Source organism: Haliotis rufescens, unplaced genomic scaffold (genome assembly GCF_023055435.1).
Source record: "Haliotis rufescens isolate VD_foot unplaced genomic scaffold, xgHalRufe1.0.p SCAF_4, whole genome shotgun sequence".
Lineage (NCBI taxonomy): Eukaryota > Metazoa > Mollusca > Gastropoda > Lepetellida > Haliotidae > Haliotis > Haliotis rufescens.
In genome coordinates, this window is record NW_025964112.1 from 39,710,767 (window position 1) to 39,731,610 (window position 20,844).

The 20,844-nt window shown below is 40.3% G+C and overlaps 1 protein-coding gene across 1 annotated transcript in view; it reads right to left on the reverse strand.

Annotated features, from left to right (window-relative positions):
* LOC124134734 overlaps positions 1-20,844 on the reverse strand; it is a 462,484-nt gene that overhangs the window by 339,325 nt on the left and 102,315 nt on the right. Inside the window, exons 2-6 of the mRNA XM_048381564.1 lie at positions 9,820-9,924; positions 6,619-6,888; positions 3,465-3,593; positions 2,440-2,561; positions 19-309 (exon numbers count right to left, since the gene is read on the reverse strand). Of these exons, the coding sequence (XP_048237521.1) occupies positions 19-309; positions 2,440-2,561; positions 3,465-3,593; positions 6,619-6,888; positions 9,820-9,924 (917 nt within the window). The remainder of the gene's footprint in view (positions 1-18; positions 310-2,439; positions 2,562-3,464; positions 3,594-6,618; positions 6,889-9,819; positions 9,925-20,844) is intronic.

Sequence of the window (20,844 nt, forward strand, 5' to 3'; positions counted from 1 at the left end):
ATCAGTTTGATTTCTTACCTCGTCAGATGAGGATTGTCCCTTCTGTGGCACGTGATACCACGTGACCACCAACGCCCATGTTGCTTTGAATGTCCTGTCAGAGATGTATTTCTTAATCCAAATGGAAGCTGTTTCAAGCCTATTGCTAGTGCCACTGTATGCCTGGTAGTAGATGGCAGTTGTGCTGGGCCCGGACGTGATGTCAATGTCGGCCCAGTAAGGACACAAGATGTTCTGGGTATTGGTGGGCAGCGATGGCGAGTACGAACCAAACCGCGTCCCAAAACTAATCACGCCGTTTGTAGAGATCTAGATGGAGGGATGAACACAAAACAGTCAGGAGTGAAAGAAGGAAATATTAGTTGGCAACCAGTCTCGAAGTTTATATGGTGTGATACACCCTGCGTGAGCGCCTATGTACCGGTTACGTTCACTAAACACATTTGATGTTCAGTTTGGAGCTAATATAATCATGTCATATATTCGCATTGGTAAGAAGTTCGGCACCTCAAAGCGGAATACAGTAAACTACGATTATAATTTAGTTAGTAATAATCGTAGTTCGTCATATTCATATATATATACATCATATATGCAACAAATGGCCAGGACTAAAAAATAAGTTCGTAACATCGGTCAGTTCGTTGTAAGCGTAGTTTACTGTATATGAATTTTGTACCTTAGAAGGGTACATAGAAACCATAGACACGAGTATCTTAATGCAAGGTAAGATGAGTATGTATACTGAACACAAATATGGTATTTTTGGAGTGAACGCCGAGCACATATTTTCATAAAGGTATTCTACAAATAGTCATGATCCCTAACTTTTTGTTCAGTATATATAGATATATACTGGCCTGTAATACGTAAGGTACTAAAATTTATTTCAATAATTGCATGGTACCACACAATCTATTTTGAAAGAACTGTACATATACTCATAGGCAAAAAAAGAAAATTGTTAAAAAAATATTTTTTGCCGTGGATGGAATAGGAAATGTGATTGATGCACTCACATTAAAGTCACTAATAAGTCATGGTAATTTACAAATGTCCGGTATATCTTAACTTATATATATATGCAATAGTATATCTTTGCTTACAAATATGGTATAGTATATCTAAACTTACATATACACCACAGTCTATCTTAACTTACATATATATCACAGTATATCTTAACTTACATATATATCACAGTATATCTTAATTTATATATATGTATGCAATAGTATATCTTTACTCACATATACATCACAATGTACCTTTGCTTACAAATATGTTATTGTATATCTAAACTTACATATGCACCACATTTATGTAAGTTCAGATATACTGTGATATATATGTAAGTTAAGATAGACTCTGGTGTATATATATCAAGTTAAAGAACATTGTAACATTTATGTAAGTTCAGATATACTGTGATATATATGTAAGTTAAGATAGACTCTGGTGTATATGTAAGTTTAGATATACTATAACATATTTGCAAAATATAGTGAGCCGAGTTTGTTTTCATGTAATTGAAAGAACTGCTGTTAATTTTGATTGTGTCAATATAACCATCACTAATGCCTGAAACAGTTTGTAAACAGCAATCTGTGGCTGGATAAAAAAAATTGGTTCGCTGAAAAATCAATCTCATTAAAATCAGATCTTAGTTCTCGCTACCCGCTAAACAAAGATCTGAGGACATCCTATTAGGGGTCACGTCAGAACGACCTTTCATCCGACCAATCAGAGCGTCGCTTACCAGATCATGAAAGTGATAATCGGAATGTGATTTTCAATCTTGCAACCTTGAAAACTTTAACACGGGGTATTCCGAACGATAGTTATGGGTTTAACGACTGAATCCACACAATCTAGGCCATCTAATAGCCATTCCAGAATGTTCTTTTGTTCAGGTTTCAAATTTTTAATCGAGAATTTGTCAAAATATGTTTCGAAGCGTAGTCCCCATTTTGAAATTAGTGCCGTAAAGCACGAGAAAGCTGCCTTCTGATTGGCTAATGTCGACTTCTTGTCAGTCCTTCAAAAGGTCGGTCAAAGTTCGCGCAAGGTCGGTCTGACGTGTTCCGTAATGGGATGTCCTCAGATCTTTGTTTAGCGGCAGCAAGAACTAAGATCTGGTTTTAATGAGATTGCTGAAAAATCGGGTACGAAATGAATTTGTAACCATGTTTAAAATGCTGTAATGTTTTGCCGAAAATAGCAAATTTATTGATTTCGACGATAAGGTGTCTAAGATACCCAACAACAGTTTTGTATTATGCGATTTTTTAAAGGTTTTGAATAATATTGTATTCGTTGAGTGTTGACTAAGCGCCAGTAGAGTTTATTTTTTAAATATTATATCGCTGACGTAAAGATCAACTGAGAGGTATAGTGTCTTTTGCTTCTCCGTATATAACGTGGTATTTTTTAACTTACATATATGATATAGTATATCTCTGATGAAAATGGGATTCCATCCTCAACGTCTATCGCCTGAAAACCTTCATCCTGGCTGGACATGGTTGAATCTGAAGCGCTCGGACCGTAAGTGAACATTTCTGTTGAATGGAATGCAAGCCAATAATCATATATCAATTATTTAGAACCCCAGGCTTTAGATGTTCTGTATAAATATTAAATGGGGTTTTACGTCGTGTTCAAGATTATTGCACTTACATAGCGACGTGTGTGTGTTTGTGTGTGTGTTTGTGTGTGTGTTTGTGTGTGTGTGTGTGTGTGTGTGTGTGTGTGTGTGTGTGTGTGTGTGTGTGTGCGTGCGTGCGCGCTCGTTCGTGCTTGTACTAGTCCGGACAAATGCCGGTTTAAGTGCTTGCAGGGTAACAACAAGTACCATTTTAACGTCTTTGAGTATGACGCTTCTGGAGATCGAACCACCCAACTTCCCCTGTCCGGGCAGACGCTCTATCCATTATACCACGGAGGCGGTCTTATAGGTAGACTGATGGGGTATGTTGACTTTGAAGAGCCCGTGATGGGGGTATGTTGACCATGAGAACTAAGTGTGATGGGGGTATGTTGACCATGTTAACTGAGTGTGATGGGGTATGTTGACCATGTGAACTGGGTGTGATGGGGTATGCTGACCATGTGAACTGAGTGCGATGGGGTATGTTGACCATGTAAACTAAGTGTGATGGGGTATGCTGACCATGTGAAATGAGTGTGATGGGGTATGTTAACCATGTAAAGTGAGCGTGATGAGGTATGCTGACCCTTTGAAATGAGAGTGATTGGGTATGCTGACCACGTGAACTGAGTCTGTCGAGGTATGTTGATCATGTGAACTAAGTGTGATGGGGTATGTTGACCATGTGAAGTGAGTGTGTTCGAATATGCTCACCATGTGATGTGGGTGTTGTAGGTATGTTAACCATGTGAACTGGGTGCTGTGGGACATGTTAACTATGAACTGGAAACTGTGAAATGTATGTTTGTGTTACCTGCGTAGCACTCCTGGTCTTCCCGGACGAATCCGACCTTACATGTACAGTTGTAGCCCGTCGTCAGATCTGTACACACATCAAAGGGGCCCTTGCAGTACTCACGGTCTGGATCTAAACACTCGTTTTCTGAAAATATACAGTATAAATGACATGATACATACGATAGCTCAACATGCATTTATTAGAAACCATAGACCGCTCCGTGGTCTTGTGGTAAACGTCCGTGGAAGTTCCGGGGTTCGATTCCCGGCCGCGTCATACCAAAGACGTTAAAAGATAGTACTTGTTGTTACCCTGTCTGGGGCCCGGCATTAAGGGTCCAAAACAAGGGTTTGTTGGCTCGGTTACAGTATACTGATATCTGAGTATGGTCTTCATGTTAAACTGAGGCATGGTATCTCAGTGGGCAAGCACTTTAAAATCGGCATTAGTCCGGACTAGTAGAAGAAGCAACGGACACACACACACGCACGCACGTACGCACGTTGCTATATAAGTGCAATAATCTTGGACGCGAAGATAAACCCTATTTCACCTCACCTATTAGAAACCATATGATTATTTTTTGGCATGTCTAGTGCTGTAAGGACATCACTCTTCTGAACGATTATGAATGTCTTTCACCAGAATACGAAGAATTACCGTTCGATTATGTCGGAATGTTTCCTTTATTTTACATGACGATTAATTACAGTGAGGAAATCGTCTGTCTTGAAATTCGGAGACGATAAAACGTCCTGGGTTTGTGTATTTTTATCTCAGGGAAACTAAGTGAATTTTGTTAATAGGAAAGAATGCATTAAAAAGTGAACTGTATTTTCGCTGCATAAACTGTCATATGTTGTAAGGCAAATATTATAAGGAACAATTAAAAATGACGTCTTCTGTATTTACATTTACAAACAATGAAGTTTCAACACAACTTTCACCATATATTCGTATTTGTATGAGACATTTGCATTCTTGTGGTTTAGAAACTTTTTCATATTGCCATGTTAAGAGTGGACTTCCTTACTGAAACAAAATTCTCGTGTTATGCTTCTAGTTTCAATAATTTTCATACAAAGATGTATCCTAACAAAGACATCCTAATACTCCTGAAACTTATAATAATACCTTCTCAGGTCAGTACAATTCTGTTCTGAGAACATCTTTATATTATTTTCGCTTTTATCAAAATACATTCTATGGAAGCGTATTAGAACCAAGAAAAGACTTCTAAAAAATGTTTGTTTTTGCTAAAGTATATTTTCAGACATATTAAAATCCCGGCCAAAAGAAAGTATACACTTGTGTTTTATGATGGCTAGAAATGAAACAAAAATGAAATGGTTATTCGATTTTGATGTGTTTGATACGGTTATCATAGTTGTGTGTTAAAACTCAACTTTGCAGTGTTTTCAGGCTAGTAACGTCGTTTTTAAGTTTGTCATTTTGGGCCAAATCCATTTTTTACCAGTTTCAAGTTTATATTTTCTTTTTTTCCGTCAGTTTCTTCAAAACATACCTCCATGTCAAACAACTTTAATTTTGTTAGGAACATTTTTTGTGGCAAAACACCTCATACCAACACCAAGCAGAATTTTCACCTACCTGATATCTTTAAAAAGAATATTGTGTTCCCAAATATCCTTTAAAAGAGAATGGTCGATCCCTAGGAGACTTGGGTTTTACAGTATTTTGGTCATATCACCTTGGGTTTTCTCTCACGTGTGAAACACAGTGACACATAAGCTGTCACACGGAGATGTGACTGAAATATTGTTCAAAGCGGCCTTAATCTCACTCCCTCCTTCCCTACCTCACCCACTCCCTGGCTGACTGACACCCTCACTCACTCACTCAACCCACCCAACCCACTCACTCACTCACTCACTCACTCACTCACTCACTCACTCACTCACGCACTCACTCACTCACTGTTGGTTGACCGCTGCGTTTGGTTCACAAACGTTTTACTAAGGATTCGTAAAGGATTCGTAAAGGATTCGCCAAGTATTCAAACAAGGTTGGCCAAGTGTTCACACAAGGTTCCTCAAGGTTTCATCCTGGGTTCCCAAACGTATTAGCAAAAGTCACAAAGTTTCTGGTATAACAAAGTGTTCATGATCACGTTTCAACAAAGGTCGACCAACTCAAATCCTCATCAATGGTAAGTGTTTTGTGGGTGTACTGTCCCATCCATTTGTTATCCCCTCTTCAACAATCACAGGAACAATATGACATTGAATGTCCCTCGATGAATTGAAAATTAGTAATTCGCGTACATTGCAGTGAGTGATTGAGTATGGTTTTACGCCGCTTTTAGAAATATTCCAGTAATATCACGGCAGGGGACATCAGAAATAGGCTTCACACATTGTGCCCATGTCGGCTACCACTAATATTACTAGGCTACCCTACCGCCCTTCGCCTACGTTACATGCTTATCCTTTCGCGAACCCCTGGTGTCATCACTGATTTTCAGTGATCCATTCATTTAATGTTCACACCTATTTTACCTTTTTACGCCCAAAGGAATCTGTTTCGGTGGATAATTCTCTGTCGTTGTGATTATATATTTACCTATCACGTGATTGGTGTTTATCGCCAGTGATAAGGATACGTAGGATGACAAAAATACACGAAAACAATACATGTAGATAGAATAACATTAATCTTACTGAAGCAATTAAACATGGTGAATGTTTTATACCGAGGGAACATAGACAGCCTCTGTGGATTCGCTCTCTTTATGTGTAACTGAAAGAATTTGCGTATGTGTTTTTTTTGTGGGATGTTTATTTCACGAATTTGTGCAGAGAGGTATGTCACACAAGGACACAATGTTCTAACATAAAAAAAGACATTCATTGGTGATGCTCTACTTTAGAAAGGAGAAAAAGGGAGTTTATTCACCACGGGAAACACAGATGCATTACAACAGAACAATGTGATCACTTGGGCGTACACCAAGTCCTCCTTTGTTGTCAAACCGCAGCTCAAAATAATACGTGTGCATCTGGGTATTCAGCCCGACGGAGTTACCACTGGGACCACCATTGCAACCCCTCCTCCTGTGTTCCAACAGTTTTGTGGGACATATAAATTCCTGTTTAGAAACCCCATACATGGGTTAATATATGCATGACATGCCCTAACTTGTACTCACCTGATCCGGAGGATTCGTATACCTCTCTCTTGTGCCGCTCGTGTTCCAGGTTGTACTCCGAGGGGAGTAGGTCTGAATTCAAAGCGTCCTCTGATAACAGGTCGACCTCTGATATGTATTTCCGATCTAGAGATGTGAACCTGACTATATCTGAACCTTTTTCGAAAGTTTGAAAATCACGCGTCTTTTTCAAACTGACGTTACTTTGTTTCTTCATTGAAATAAAGGATTCTTCCTCCAGCAGTGTGGCGAGGTCCTCATGCTCGAAATCTGAAAATTCATGACAAGATGGCGGTCCAACAAGGAAACTGATGCGTCAAATTTGGAAAGGTCCTCTACATAAAGGTTTTCGAAAGCTTTACTTAAACCCTGGATAAACCACGCCTGACATGTGTCAACGTGACATAACTTGTATTATGTACCAAATATGTCTGATAGCTATAAGCTGAATGTCCACTTGTACTTTTAGGGTCATTTAACATTACTTGTGTTTTGCATTCGAATATATGTGCATCAAACTGATACATTGCACTGGTACGTGACACGCATTTCACCGTGACGTGACAAGTGTACCACTGCTACGCGACCTGCCTCCGCGTAATGCAATATAATTCTACTGCGTCGTTACATGTGTATTACCGTGGCGAAACAAATTTCACTGTGACATGAGATTATTCCGAAGTGACTTGAAATGGCCTGTATTTCACCGTGACGTTATGTATTTCACCGTGACGTTACATGTATTTCACAGAGACGTTATGTATTTCACCGTGACGTTACATGTATTTCACCATGATGTTACTTGTATTTCACCGTGACGTGATGTATTTCACAAAGACGTTACATGTATTTCACAAAGACTTTATGTATTTCACCGTCATGTTACATGTATTTCACCGTGATGTTACTTGTATTTCACAGAGACGTTATATATTTTACCGCGATATTAAGTATTTCTTCGTGACGTAACGTATTTCACCGTGACGTTACATGTATTTCACAGTGACGCGATGTATTTTACCGTCACGTTACATGTATTTCGCTGTCACGTTATGCATTTTACAGTCACGTTACATGTATTTCACCGTCACTACATGTGTAATGCACCGTGACTGGATATGTATTTTAGAATTGACTTGAATATTTGTGAATCTACGCAAACTGTGCACACGAATCTCTACGTTTTTAACTCCATAAGCGCAAAAAAGATTTCGAAGTCAGTTGTAATGTATACATACGCCAACAATAATAACTTCACAAACTGCTTAGTTTAATCATGGATACAAAATTAACTCTAGACAACAGGGCAAAATCAGTGACATCGTTCTGCACCATACTGCATCTGAAGCCCGCAACATTCAATTATCATCCAGTAAGGAAACAGTAGTCTGTTATTGGGCGCGGCCTAACATTTTTCACCTAAAACAGTATTGCTTGGTTAGCCTATCAAATTCCACGGAATATTCACTAAGTCTTGCAATTTATGTAAACTGGACGGCAAAAGAAAGTATAGGTCGAGTTCCATGATCGATAAAAAAAAACAAGAAGAAGTTTTGTTGTGAATTATAATATTATCTAGGGAGGGGTAACAAATGATTGATCAACCACAGTTTGAATGAAATTGTGTAATCACAGGTAATGTAACCTCAAGGTAAACAATGGTGGGGTAAGAAATTTCATTTTCAAAAGTTGTTTGAAATGTCACCAAAAAATTGCCAGACACACTACAAGTTCATTGTCGACACAGTTGCCTTCAACAGCGTGTATGACCTCCAGCTGCCTCAATGCATGCTGTGATACGCCGTCTCATCGATGACGTCAGTCTTCTGATGACGTGGACTGGAATCCGTTGCCACTCGTCTCTCAGGGCCTCCTGAAATTCTTGTCTGTTGACGGGAGGCTGGTGGAGTGCTCTAATCTGTCTGTCAAGATGGTCCCAGAGATGTTCAATAGGATTTATATCGGGTTAGTGGGCAGGCCTGGGCAAAACGTCAACGTTCTGCTGGTTTTTCCGAGTCAGTCTTGCAGTATGGGGCCTGGCATTGTCGTGTTGAAACAATGTCCCCTGCTGTTAGTTTTGTAAGAACGGAGGCACAACTGTCTGCAAAACTTGGTCTCTGTACTGCACAGCGTTCAGGTTTCCCTGTATAATCACCAAATCAGTCTTCTGATCTCCACAAATAACAACACCATGACACCTCCCTCGCCGAATGGATGGACCTCTCGAATACACGCCGGAGCAAAACGTTCCCCTCTGCGTCGATAAAGTCGTTCTCTGCCGTCATTTCGAAACAAGTTAAACCGCAGTAAACAGCACTCGACGCCAATTTCTGACTTGCAAGCGTCGAACTTGCCTCGCCCATCGCAGTCTCAGGCGTCAATGTTCAGCAGTCAGTACCATTCCTCGGAAAGGACGATACGCTCGGATTCCAGCAGCACGAAGTCGTCGTAGTACTGTACGTTGGCTAATGGGATGTCCCAACGTTGGTGCCGTCGCCGTCGCCGTTATGAATCTGTTTCGCAGGTGAATGAGCCGCATCTGACCGTCTTCCAGTGGTGTTGTCACTCGGGGTCGTCCGGTTCTAGGCCTGTCCTGTGTCCTTCCTTTCTGCCTGTACCGTTGAATCGGCCTGGCTACTGTCAATGGTGTACAACCAAACCTTCTGGCAATTTGGACCTGTGTTGCCCCCATTTCGGCCATACCGATCTCTCTCTCTCTTTCTGCTCCTGTGACAGTCGAGGCATTTCTTTTTTGCGCTTTCATCACGTGTGGTTTTACCCTGCAGATGAGCGCATTTTTACAGCTAACATGCACGTGCAGCTTATGCCATAGGCGGGAAACCTGTTTCACCATTTTTTTTTACCGCACGAGCGCCGTCAAAGGTGGCGCGTTCGGTAGAGGTGTTTTGGTACCTGTTCCTGGGCAGTCATATTCCCAATACCCACTTTCCACTAGTTATCGCTGTTTTTTTAGGAAAATTACAAATTGCCAAACTATACTTTCTTTTGCCGCTTAGTTTATTTCTCCGTATGTTTTTAACCGCGACGAAACATGTATATTCGTTATACATATGCGTTATATATGACATGAGGTACAACTGTGTCATATAATTCGATTTTATAGCATGTGTTTATCCTTGATATGACGTGAGACATTCTGCTACATGACATATACATTGAGGCCTTGTCAAGAATTCCCACCTGTTTGAGCGTGTGCAGCTGTAGGACGTGGTTGCAGCAAAAACACAACAGCCACAACAAGCAGCAGGGGAACTTTCCGTCTATGAGGAAACAGTCTCTGAACACCTGCAAATAAAACATAGGTGTCATTACATGGTAGAATTTAAGCATAGTTCTGATACCCTTATATAAAACATCCTTTACATATCCCCACCCCACTCACCGCGATCCATTCTATGATTGATAATATCCGATTGACAGAGTAATTGCTATTTGTGACGTATGACGTATCACCTGAGGTTCAGGGTATCCAAAACTCGTTATTACCTCAGTAGCAAATGGCAACGCCAGAGAATGGCCATTTCGATAATCTGATTAAGCCTCCATTTGGAAAATAACATGAATGGATCACTGAAAATCAGTGATTGCCCTACCGGTAGAACCCACCACTCACACAATTTGAATAAAACTCCCGTAACACACATGATATATAGCAGATTGTTGTATCTCTTTTCTTTTTTGCCTTTACTTGGTTCACCGACCTTAAAGGAATTTTTTTTTAAATTGTTGTTTAAACGTTATTAAACATCTGGTGTCATCATGATGTTACACAAACTACACCGCTCCTGAAATCCTAGTAGGAGGATTAGTTTTCTTGCACACTGAGAAGCCACAGGTTCATAGTACAATTCTGTTTTCGGGAGTGGTTGCCGATATGATAAACAGGTTATTCTCTAACATAGCCTGACAAATGAACACTGATAGTTTTTTAGGGATATGTTTATCAGTTATTGACATGATCGATATAAATCTGTGTTGAGTCGGATGTTCATAAAAAGGCAGTTCTATATGTACTGAACCGCAAATGAAACGTCACCATGGATAGATATATGAGAAACCTTATTTGTACAAACACTGTACACATATTTGAGAAATATTAAAAAGATGAAACTTGGCCAAAATGATCATCAAGGTTAAAATTAAAGTGTCAAATGTTCTTAAAGAGAAACACAACACTAGCTCTTTGAGAAAATGGCATCGCACGTCAGTATCTCGTGTGTCCGCCATGTGCATTGGTGACTGCAGTGCAACGTCGAAACATGGAATAGATGAGGCGGTTGATGAAGGTCATAGGCACTCGGCCTTGGTCGGACGTCATTCAGCCGTCTTTGAATCTCGTCCCACAGGTGCTAAATGGGTTTAAAATCGGGATCAAGGGCAGGCCACTGCATGGTTCTGATGCTATTCTGCTTGAGGAAGTCTTTTGTTGCTCTCGCAGTGTGGGCACGGGCGTTATCATGCTGAAACTTATGGTTGCGGCGACGTGCCAAATGAGGTATGGCGTGTGGTCTCATGACTTGATCAATGTACCGAGCTGCTGTGACTCCATTGCCTCTCTCTGGACCGATGTTCTGGAAGACCACAGGGCCGACCCTCTGTGCAAGATCAATTCCACCCCACACCAGGATGCTCGGACCACCCCAGCAGTTTCTCAACAACTCAAGCATCTGAATCACGTTCCCCACGTCGTCGCCAGACACTCTCTCTCCCTCTGCCATCTGCTGTTGCTGGTGGCGACAATGCTGGTGCTGTGTTGCCCACCGAAGACGGTCACGGCGATAACGTGGTGTCAGAGTGGGTCCTCGGTGTGGCCTGTGACAGTGGAGGTGTCTGCTCGTCAATCGTCGACGCACGGTATCAGCACTAATGTGTCGATGGTGTGTCCCCATTGTCTGTCGAGCAGTTTCCGTAGCAGTAACAAGGCGATCTTGAAGATGATGTCGCACAATCTGACGATCCTGACGTCGGGTGGTGACCCTTGGTCTTCCACTACGTGGTCGGTCATCTGTAGTGTTAGTGGTCTGGTACCGTTGATGGAGCCTGTATATGTTCCTTACGTGGACTTGAAATGCATTGGCTACTGGCCGGGCGAATTGTTCAGCTTGCAATCGTCCAAGGGCTTGGTGTCGCTTGTTTCTTGTCAATCTTGGCATGTGGTAGCAATTCAATAACGTGTGAATTTTATCCGATCTGGGTGTATTTTTATAGGGCAAGAAATGTGGGAACGCATGTGCATTTCAATGTGCATGCACTCACGTGCATCGGGTTACCATGGCCGTTGCCGTGATGCGTTCGGGCGATCGGTTTTATTGACACCTGCTTTGTTTTTTTATCATCAAATTTCATTTTCCAGGACAAGGTAATGTTAAATTTTAGAAACCATACTATTTTCTTGAAAACAAGAATGATACCAAGTTTTCTCATAAGGTAGTGATAATTTGGGGTTTAAATCTGTAAATTTGTTATAATTGCCTTTGTTGTTATTATTAGTAATGCATACATGAAAAAATAGGAAGTGAAATCAAATGTAGAATCCCTATGTATGTGCCTACAGAAACAGACTCCATTGGGCTTAGAGGGCGTAGAGGGCGTAGAGGGCGTAGAGGGCGTAGAGGGCAATAAAGCTAAAAATCAGTGATGACACCTGTGTTTTCGAAAATGGCAAGCATGTCCTACCCTAACGGTAGCACCCGCCATTCATACAATACAGTAAGTAATAATTTTATTATAGAACAATACAACTTCGAAAACGCCTTTAATAAGAATTAAATATGAGTGAAAATGTAATAATATCAGTCGTATATAGAACAAAACAAATTCATAAACATCAACAAAGGTAACTCCAACGTTCACAGGCATAATGTGACAGAAATGAATTACCATGTATTGCGACCATCATCATTGAAATGGCACGAACTGTTAAAACCATCCATATACACACGTCATGACAACCTGAGAACCAAGGACTATGAATATCAGATGTACCATTAAGCAGTATCCTTCACTTCGTCTCCCAACTAACCACTTGGTATACTGTTACTCGATGAAACGAGGACGTTTCGTCATGATGGTAGCTGATCATTTAATCCTTATTCCTCTTATCAGAACAAGTCAACGTAATGGCCAAGTCGTCTAAGGCGCCGCGATTCACTGTGCAGAATTTCGTCCTTTGGGCACACCAGAAACATATGAACCTATTCGGGTTCGAATCCCGGTTCACCACGATTATGTTTCTAGGTTGCAGCACCATACGCGTGCTCGTGGGTTTCACCGAAGTGATGAGCGTCCGAGACCTGCATCACTTCGGGCTTTCCTCCCACATTAAGCTGATACGCCGTGATATACCCGGAATAATGTTAAAAGCGGCGTTAAATCCAACTCACTCAATCACTCATCGGCATCAGTCATCAGCGATTTTTACCCTTGAATGAGTAAGATCTACAACACAAAGCACTGAAGATCCTTGTCGACATCCTCTGCACTTTTACAGATTGCAACTTCAAATAACTAATAATCCCATCAGTCTCATACTAAAACACCAACATGGACGTTTTAAACATAAACCTGATGTGCATACCACTTCTTACCTGCTAAATGCCTAAATGGGAAGAGTGCCATGTTGAATGATGTCGACACAGCCATCCATAAGACTTGTGTGAACTCGATAGAGATGGTATTTCATGTATATATTTGATACCACTAATATATGAAAAAAGGCTACATGTGAGACTGTGAGGTGTGCTGAAAAGTCAATGTGTTTACGAAAAGGGACTGCATATATATTTGGGACTACTGATATATATAGGAGGGAGGGGCTTGGAAACATGCCCGGTGAACGTGGGCCTTCCCCAACGGAGTGGAAGAGTATGTGCAAGGATCTGATTGGTTATCCTACCATCATTGTCACCCGCATACGCTCAATTACGCATTCTTTTGTGTGAGTACAAAGCGTGTGAGACAACCGGGAAGTATTCACAGCTGGGGACAGATACGTACTTTGTCGGCGGCTACCTTAATAGTCTGACCTCACGAAATAAACATATGTTTCATCAGTGGGTCAATGCTTCTTTACCAATAAATCTAAGTTTAACTGACAGCAGGAAGAGAAATAAACATTTCTATCGGTTTTGAGTGCATTTATACAGATGTAAATAATACGTCGATGCCCCTATCGAGTGCCGTTAATGGACAAATCGGGAACTCGAAATATTACATTTTGACTTCGGCCTTTTGTAAATTCAAATCCCTCAAATCCACGTCCTCTCTGGGCATGGTGTATAACATGCGCCCCCCCCCACCTCCCCCTGTGTGTGTGTGTGTGTGTGTGTGTGTGTGTGTGTGTGTGTGTGTGTGTGTGTGTGTGTGTGTGTGTGTGTGTGTGTGTGTGTGTGTGTGTGATGTTCTCATTGTTATAGCATCTCACTTAAACCGTATCACCCTTTATCCCCTGTATATACTGTTGAATTTGATGTTCGCCAGTTACAGGATCTTGCTTAAACCATTTCAACCTATTTCCCCTGTATTGACTGCTTAGTTTGTTGTCCTCATGTTATAAGTTGTACAGGAAGAAAGAAGATAGCATGAAGAGATCATTTAAGAATTTGGATGGACAGAAGAGAAAATACATGACAGTTATACAGATGGAAGGACGAGAGAGGAGAGAAGAGAATAAATATATATATTCGCAAGGGGAAGAAATAAAGTGAGGTAAGAGGAAGACACGGTGACAGTTTCAGTCGGGGATAGGGAATGTAATAGTGGACAGAGAAAGAGGGAAAGAGGGGCAATTTGAGAATGGGTGGGTAGTGGATACGTGAGGGAAGAGATAGTTTGTGGGGAATTAGGATTAGACAAAGCTGAGTGTATAAAGAATCATCAGAATTTGACACGGACAGGACACGGAGCCAGTCATATATCCGGGACTATGACACAGAAGGGTGATCGGGTATCAGGGTGTAGGCTGTTGGGTGTCGGGTGTACGCATTTTCTGTCAATCAGTCGACTCCCTATCTCCTGTTTACGAAGCGTCTACTACGCACGCTGATGGTCAAGACTGTCTTCGGGTCAACGTTTCCCCAGATAACACATATTGGTATAGAACTGCATCACATTTATCAGCTGTCTAAAATGAAATCCATGGTATGTCTCTGCTTCAGGTGACGTGCAACAAGCCATTGCAACTAATAGCTGACATAGGTGGGACTGCGGAACTCAGAGTCTTAAGTCATAGGGGTGCCTTGATGAACTCCTATGTGCCGTGTTCAGGGAGCCACAAAGAAATGCCAGTTAGGGTGAACCCAGGGGAGATTTGGGTTACATAGACTGGCGGCAAGTCTACCTCGCCAGACCCCGTATTCCCAGGTCCTATCTCACTAGACCTAGTCTTTAAATTTTTCTATTTTTTCCTTGAAATAACCTTTCCTCTTCTGTTGTGGAATCAAGCAAACGTGACTTTGATCTAGACTTGCCTAGGCTTTGAGTAAAACAAATACCATAAAAATAAAAATTCCACAGTTATGGTGCAGGACTACTATCTCCCCAGCTGTCTCCAGAACTCTCACGCCGACTTAATAATAATAAATATTAATAATTAAAATATGAATTCAATTTTCTGCACTTTGTTAATATAATAAAAATGGATCCAGTGTTTGCTGGAGGTGTAAGTTACATACTTATATTAATTCTAAGTCGCTTAAATGGTGTGTTTACGGTAGATGAATTTATCTGATCATAGTGTCAAACCCTTCAGTTCAATTCTGATCCCGACTGCACAGATTTTAGGGATATCATCATCGCATATCTGTTGTTTTATTTTACCGTTAATTAAGAAAAAATATATTATTATTGTGTCACATCATGTATGACGGACAATACACAATACATGCGAAATAATATGCTACAATGATATTTCATACAGCGAAGATTCTAGAGGGTAAGAGACGTCATACCAATTACTGGGTGACACACAAGGTGGTAGGTAGGTAGGTAGGTAAGCAGGCAGGCAAGCAGGCAGGCAGGTAGGTAGGTAGGCAGGTAGGTAGGTAGGTAGGTAGGTAGGTAGGTAGGTAGTAGGTAGGTAGTAGGTAGGTAGGTAGGTAGGTAGGTAGGTAGGTAGGTAGGTAGGTAGGTAGGTAGGTTTAACAAGTAGTAACAGGGAAATCAGATGTGATTTTGTTGGAAAATATGAGTACCGGTTGTGATCAATCTGCTCCATCTTATTTATACGACCATTGGCTTCTACGTGATCTTTTGCGATGGTGTTAAGAGAATACATAATCCTGGAAAATGTTCTTGTCATTGAAAAGTTGACATTAAACGTAATTACTTAATGATGGTTGGGTCTCTTTGTCTAAGCTCGTAAGCCGTGATGCTGAGAAAGAGCAGCATTTACTTAATGAGAGTAGGTTATATCATGGAGGATACATTTGAGGAAGAGGGTTCTACTTATTGCCGTACCACAGGAAGAGACCTGTAGACGTGAGCGATGGGTTGTGTATAAGATGGCCGTTGTATAATGGCCGTCAGGAGAAGATAAAATTGAGCTTTGACGGTGTTAGTTAAAAAGGATAAAGTAGTGCTGTTAACATAGGTCTGTTGAATTAACTCAAAGCGCTACTGTCGATATATCTTCTACTTGATCCTTGATATATCATTGTGGCATTTACAATATATATTCATTTCAACGTACATTAATAGTTTACAATCATGTGTTTTCGAGTATTTGTCAATAATGTTGGGTTTACAAGAACTAATTGTAATTTATGGTGACATGTAAACCTAAAACGTATCGTGTAAAGAATTAAGAATTATCTATAAGTGCTTTAAAGTCAATTTAAATTATGAATACTACTGGTATTTGATTACAATGATTATCAAATTTTAATATATATTTTTCACTTCTTAAGGCTAATCGATCCTGATAGCAGTCTGCCAAACACATATCAAGTTTTCTTTATGCGCTTCTAAAAGATCTTGTCTGCTGTATCCATGCACACATCTTTTGCAGAAATATTTCTTTTCCTTATGGTTTGATTGATCGCCTAATAGCCTGCTTAAACTCTTTATCCATGAATAATGATGTTTTCCATCTTTTTCAATCAGAAATAAATTGATACCTGGAATGTTTCTGGAGCAGACCTTATCTTGTGTACAACAGATCCTTTAGAATTCCCCAATACATTTATAGCTAAATGTTTTTGCTTTTCCACCTTATTAATTTGCGAAATTGGTGTAGGCGCATCAATGTCTTCAAAGTTGTGTCTGTCGTTTTGGGGATAGCTCGAAGGTCTATTCGCAATTTTAGAATCTGTAGGAAATGAGGCAGATCGTAATGTCCATCTTAAACAGTTATCATCATTATTTTAAAAATCATTTATGGCTTTTTTCTTCTTATAGTATGAGGGTAAATCTATATAAGATCCACATTTCAAAGGCATATAATTTGCTATATCTAAATATAAAGTATTGGTTCTATCCACACCCCAAACCGAGCCTCTATTAGTCCAGCACTCTAAAGTTTCTTGTTTCTGCTGAATTGATGCATCTAATGATGAACTTATAGAATCAGATTCGGTTGTAACTTCTTGGTTGCCCTTGAAATAAGGTTTGGTATATTTAACTCTATCATTTGTGTTATTTTGACTTAAAGACATTTTAACTGTTAGCAGGTATTTTATACTATTTAAATCATGTAATTCCTCATTAATTTTGCTCGATACGATGGGTTTAACATCATTACAAATCCATGTTGGAATTAATATCCGTATTCCAACCTCATCACGGCATGATTATGGCTGATTATCAAGTAAAGCAATCAATTCAGCTTTTCTCTTTCGGGAATTAACCTCTCAGCCCACGGTTTCTCACTTGAGCTTTGAGTTCTGTAACAGTCGGGGGTTTGTTGAAATCCAAACTGAGTAAGGTAATCAATTCAGCTTTTCTCATCTGAAAATAACCACTTTCAGCTTTCAGCTCTCTGACATAAACCGTTGTTATGTATTATTACATGCAAAGCAAATCTCTAATTGGAATTAATTCATGTACCTAGATTCTTATTCTCCCAAATCTATTTCTCTCATTGAGGTAATACTTCTTCCTCTCATAAATAATCTGGATTTGTATCTTGTCAGATCCGTGTGCTTTGCATAAACAATAATGACCTTTGACCCAAATCCCGCAAACGGAACATGTATAGTTAGCGTTTCTTATTGCAATGGCATGTATCCCACAAAAATCGTTCATACAAGTCTGACAACATTTTTGGGATTGGCCCATGAGTATGAACTTACATCTGGATGTACCCTTTGCCATTGTGATAACTTTACACTTCTGGTATCATATGTCAAAATGTGTGTCAGACGTGTCGCTGCCCATCATGGCTCTTAATACACCTCCAGAATCATCTGTCTAAATGCACATAAGCTGAGCTGTGTCGCCAGCTCATAGCTGATGAGAGCAGTGGCAGTCAAGCCCAGCGCAATGAATGTTAGCTTGTGGCCTTTCTATCCCTCTGACGGTGAGTAAAACCGAGACAATTTTTGCTTTTATGCCAATTGGGTCAAAGAGTCTTTTCGTAAACAAGGTACTATTGATGCATGGCAGTTTCATCATCCTCAAACGTTTGAATTTAATGATTTTGCCTATGAAGCTCTTCATTGATAAAATCAATCCTATGCCCATTGTGACTGGGCGATTTCGAATTGTTTTAAAGCTTTTTGTGTCGTTTCCGCTCCTCTTCATTTTCTCTTGCGTTTGATTGTCTCATATTAAAACATTAAAAAAAATACTCCTGGAAAAAGCTAGATCATTAACAATGGCTCCACAGACCATAATTGCAATTGATGCCTTTTCGAACTTTGCTCATAAATGTTCAAATGTTTAATTATTTCATTATGTCTTCTGGGATAAGCCCTTGTTTGATTAGCATATCTTTAATAGCCATTGCTAAGCCTACATCTAGGATCATCATACCAATATCATAACCATCAAAATTTAGCTTGGATGGTGGTACTTTAGTAATCATTGTAGCCCATAGCTAAGCCACTAACAACTGCTGAATGATATGCCAACATTTTACCATCTGTTACTGGAGTAGTCATTTTCTCTCTTTAGCATAACATGAGGATTTAACTCTAACTGAACTATGTCCAAGTTTTAAACTGGTGGTGTTTTCTCTTCACCGTTAGATTTACCAGTCTAATACTGCTGCTATAACAACAACTCCTAGTGCATAGGGAGCCCAAATTTTAATCCGTTCAGCTGGTGTACTACTGTATAAAGTATTTGAATTCTGTTCAATGTATAGTAAGAGTTTTGCCTTCCTGGCTAAAGCCCCCCTTTTACCCGCTGCTACTTTGGGGGGTTCTTAGTCACTCTCACAACTTGACGCATTTCCGCATTCACTTGTGACAGTTCCGCATTCACTTGTGGTGTTTCTGCTTCCATTATTATTAGGTGGGCCCTTATGTTTAAATTGACAGTACTTAGACGTTATTATAGCGACGGTAAATGGTGCTAAGGACATTCCGTATTTATGGTAAAACTCACAGCCTACTGCACTTAAAGCATGTCCAACAAATGGGTCTCTCTTGAGAGATTCGAATAGATACAGGCGATTTTCTGGTGGGATGGGAAGAAACGTACTAGCTACATCTGTGTATAGTTGTACCATAGCCGAACCTAGTTTATTATAGTACATGTATGGAATCAAATCACAAAAACGCAAAAGGATGCATTCCATGCAAAAGTTGGCTTTTATGCAAGCCCCATGCATTTCACTACCCAAGAATGGGTATAAAAACATGTGTGTTAAAGAGATTATATATGCATTGTTTAGCATTGTGCTGACAACAACCACTCAGAAAAACAACAAAATTACCCAATTATTCAACATTACGAAATGCCACGCCTGTCCGAAAATGAGCGTCTGTGGGCTATTGGTAAAGCTTTAAGCAGCATCGAGTCAACGTGATCTTGCAAGACAATTTAACGTCCGCAGAAACACCATTTGGTGTTTACGGCAACGTTGGCAACAGACGAATGCAGTCAGAGTGACAGGCCACGCGTAACCAATAATCAATAAGACAACTGGATTCGAACAACACACCTACGAAATCGATTCCAGCCAGCAACAGTGACTGCACGAAGCATCCCTGGCCCTTGACGAATATCTTAACAAACCGTACGTTATCGCCTCAGATGTGCAGGGATTGTCGGCAGAAGACCACCAGACGTCCCATTTGGACAGGAAACCACCATGAAGCACGTCTACAGTGGTGCAGACAGCATCTACGCTGGATGGCCATGTAGTGGGGACAAGTTCTATTCACTGACGACTCTCGTTTTCACCTCCGCTACAGCGATGGATGGATTCGAGTGTACCCACGTCGAGGTGAACGTTAGGTCAATCATTGTGTCATGGAAGAAGATCGGTTCGGGGGCGGCAGCATTATGGTATGGGGTGGGATTACAGCAAGACAGAGGACCCCTTTGATAGTGGTAGAGGGAAATCTCATTGGCCAGTGCTACCACGATGAAATCATCGGCCCTGTCCTTCAAAGTCAAGCCAAATATAGAATCGGTTACCTATTGCATTGGCAACAGCTTCATCTTCTACGGTGGTATTATCACCACTAGCAGAACCTACACGCAGTCTCATTGATTTTTTATTACCAATACTTTGATACTGTTGATAAGTGTTCTTGTTCTTTGGCTGTTCTCCAGAGATCCATGTAACAAAAGTATACATCGCTGTCATCAATACTAAAGACCTCATTACCGCTAATTTTCTTTACAATTGCACAACCTATGTTTTGAACAAGCTCCCTGTTAACGTCAGTACAAGACAAATTAATTGTTAATGATAGTCAGGCAGTTCTAATACATCATGAGCGCCGAGAAGCGAACCAGAAGTGTTTGATTCTGATCATGATAGTACTCAGGTTATTAGTTATAGTTACAGACTGGCGAATTGCGTTGACTCCTAATGGATCCTGAAGTCTACATTGTGGATTTAACTTGCGTCCGTATTGCAAAGACATTGATTATATTGAAAGTGTGTTTCCTTATGTTTCATACAAAAATGGATCATATTTATCTTGAAAACCTAACTGATACTATAACAGTCGAAGGAGGGACTTACGAAACCAGCTTCATGGGACAAGGAATTAATGTAAATGAGGAAAATTTGCAATCAGTTGTTACTGA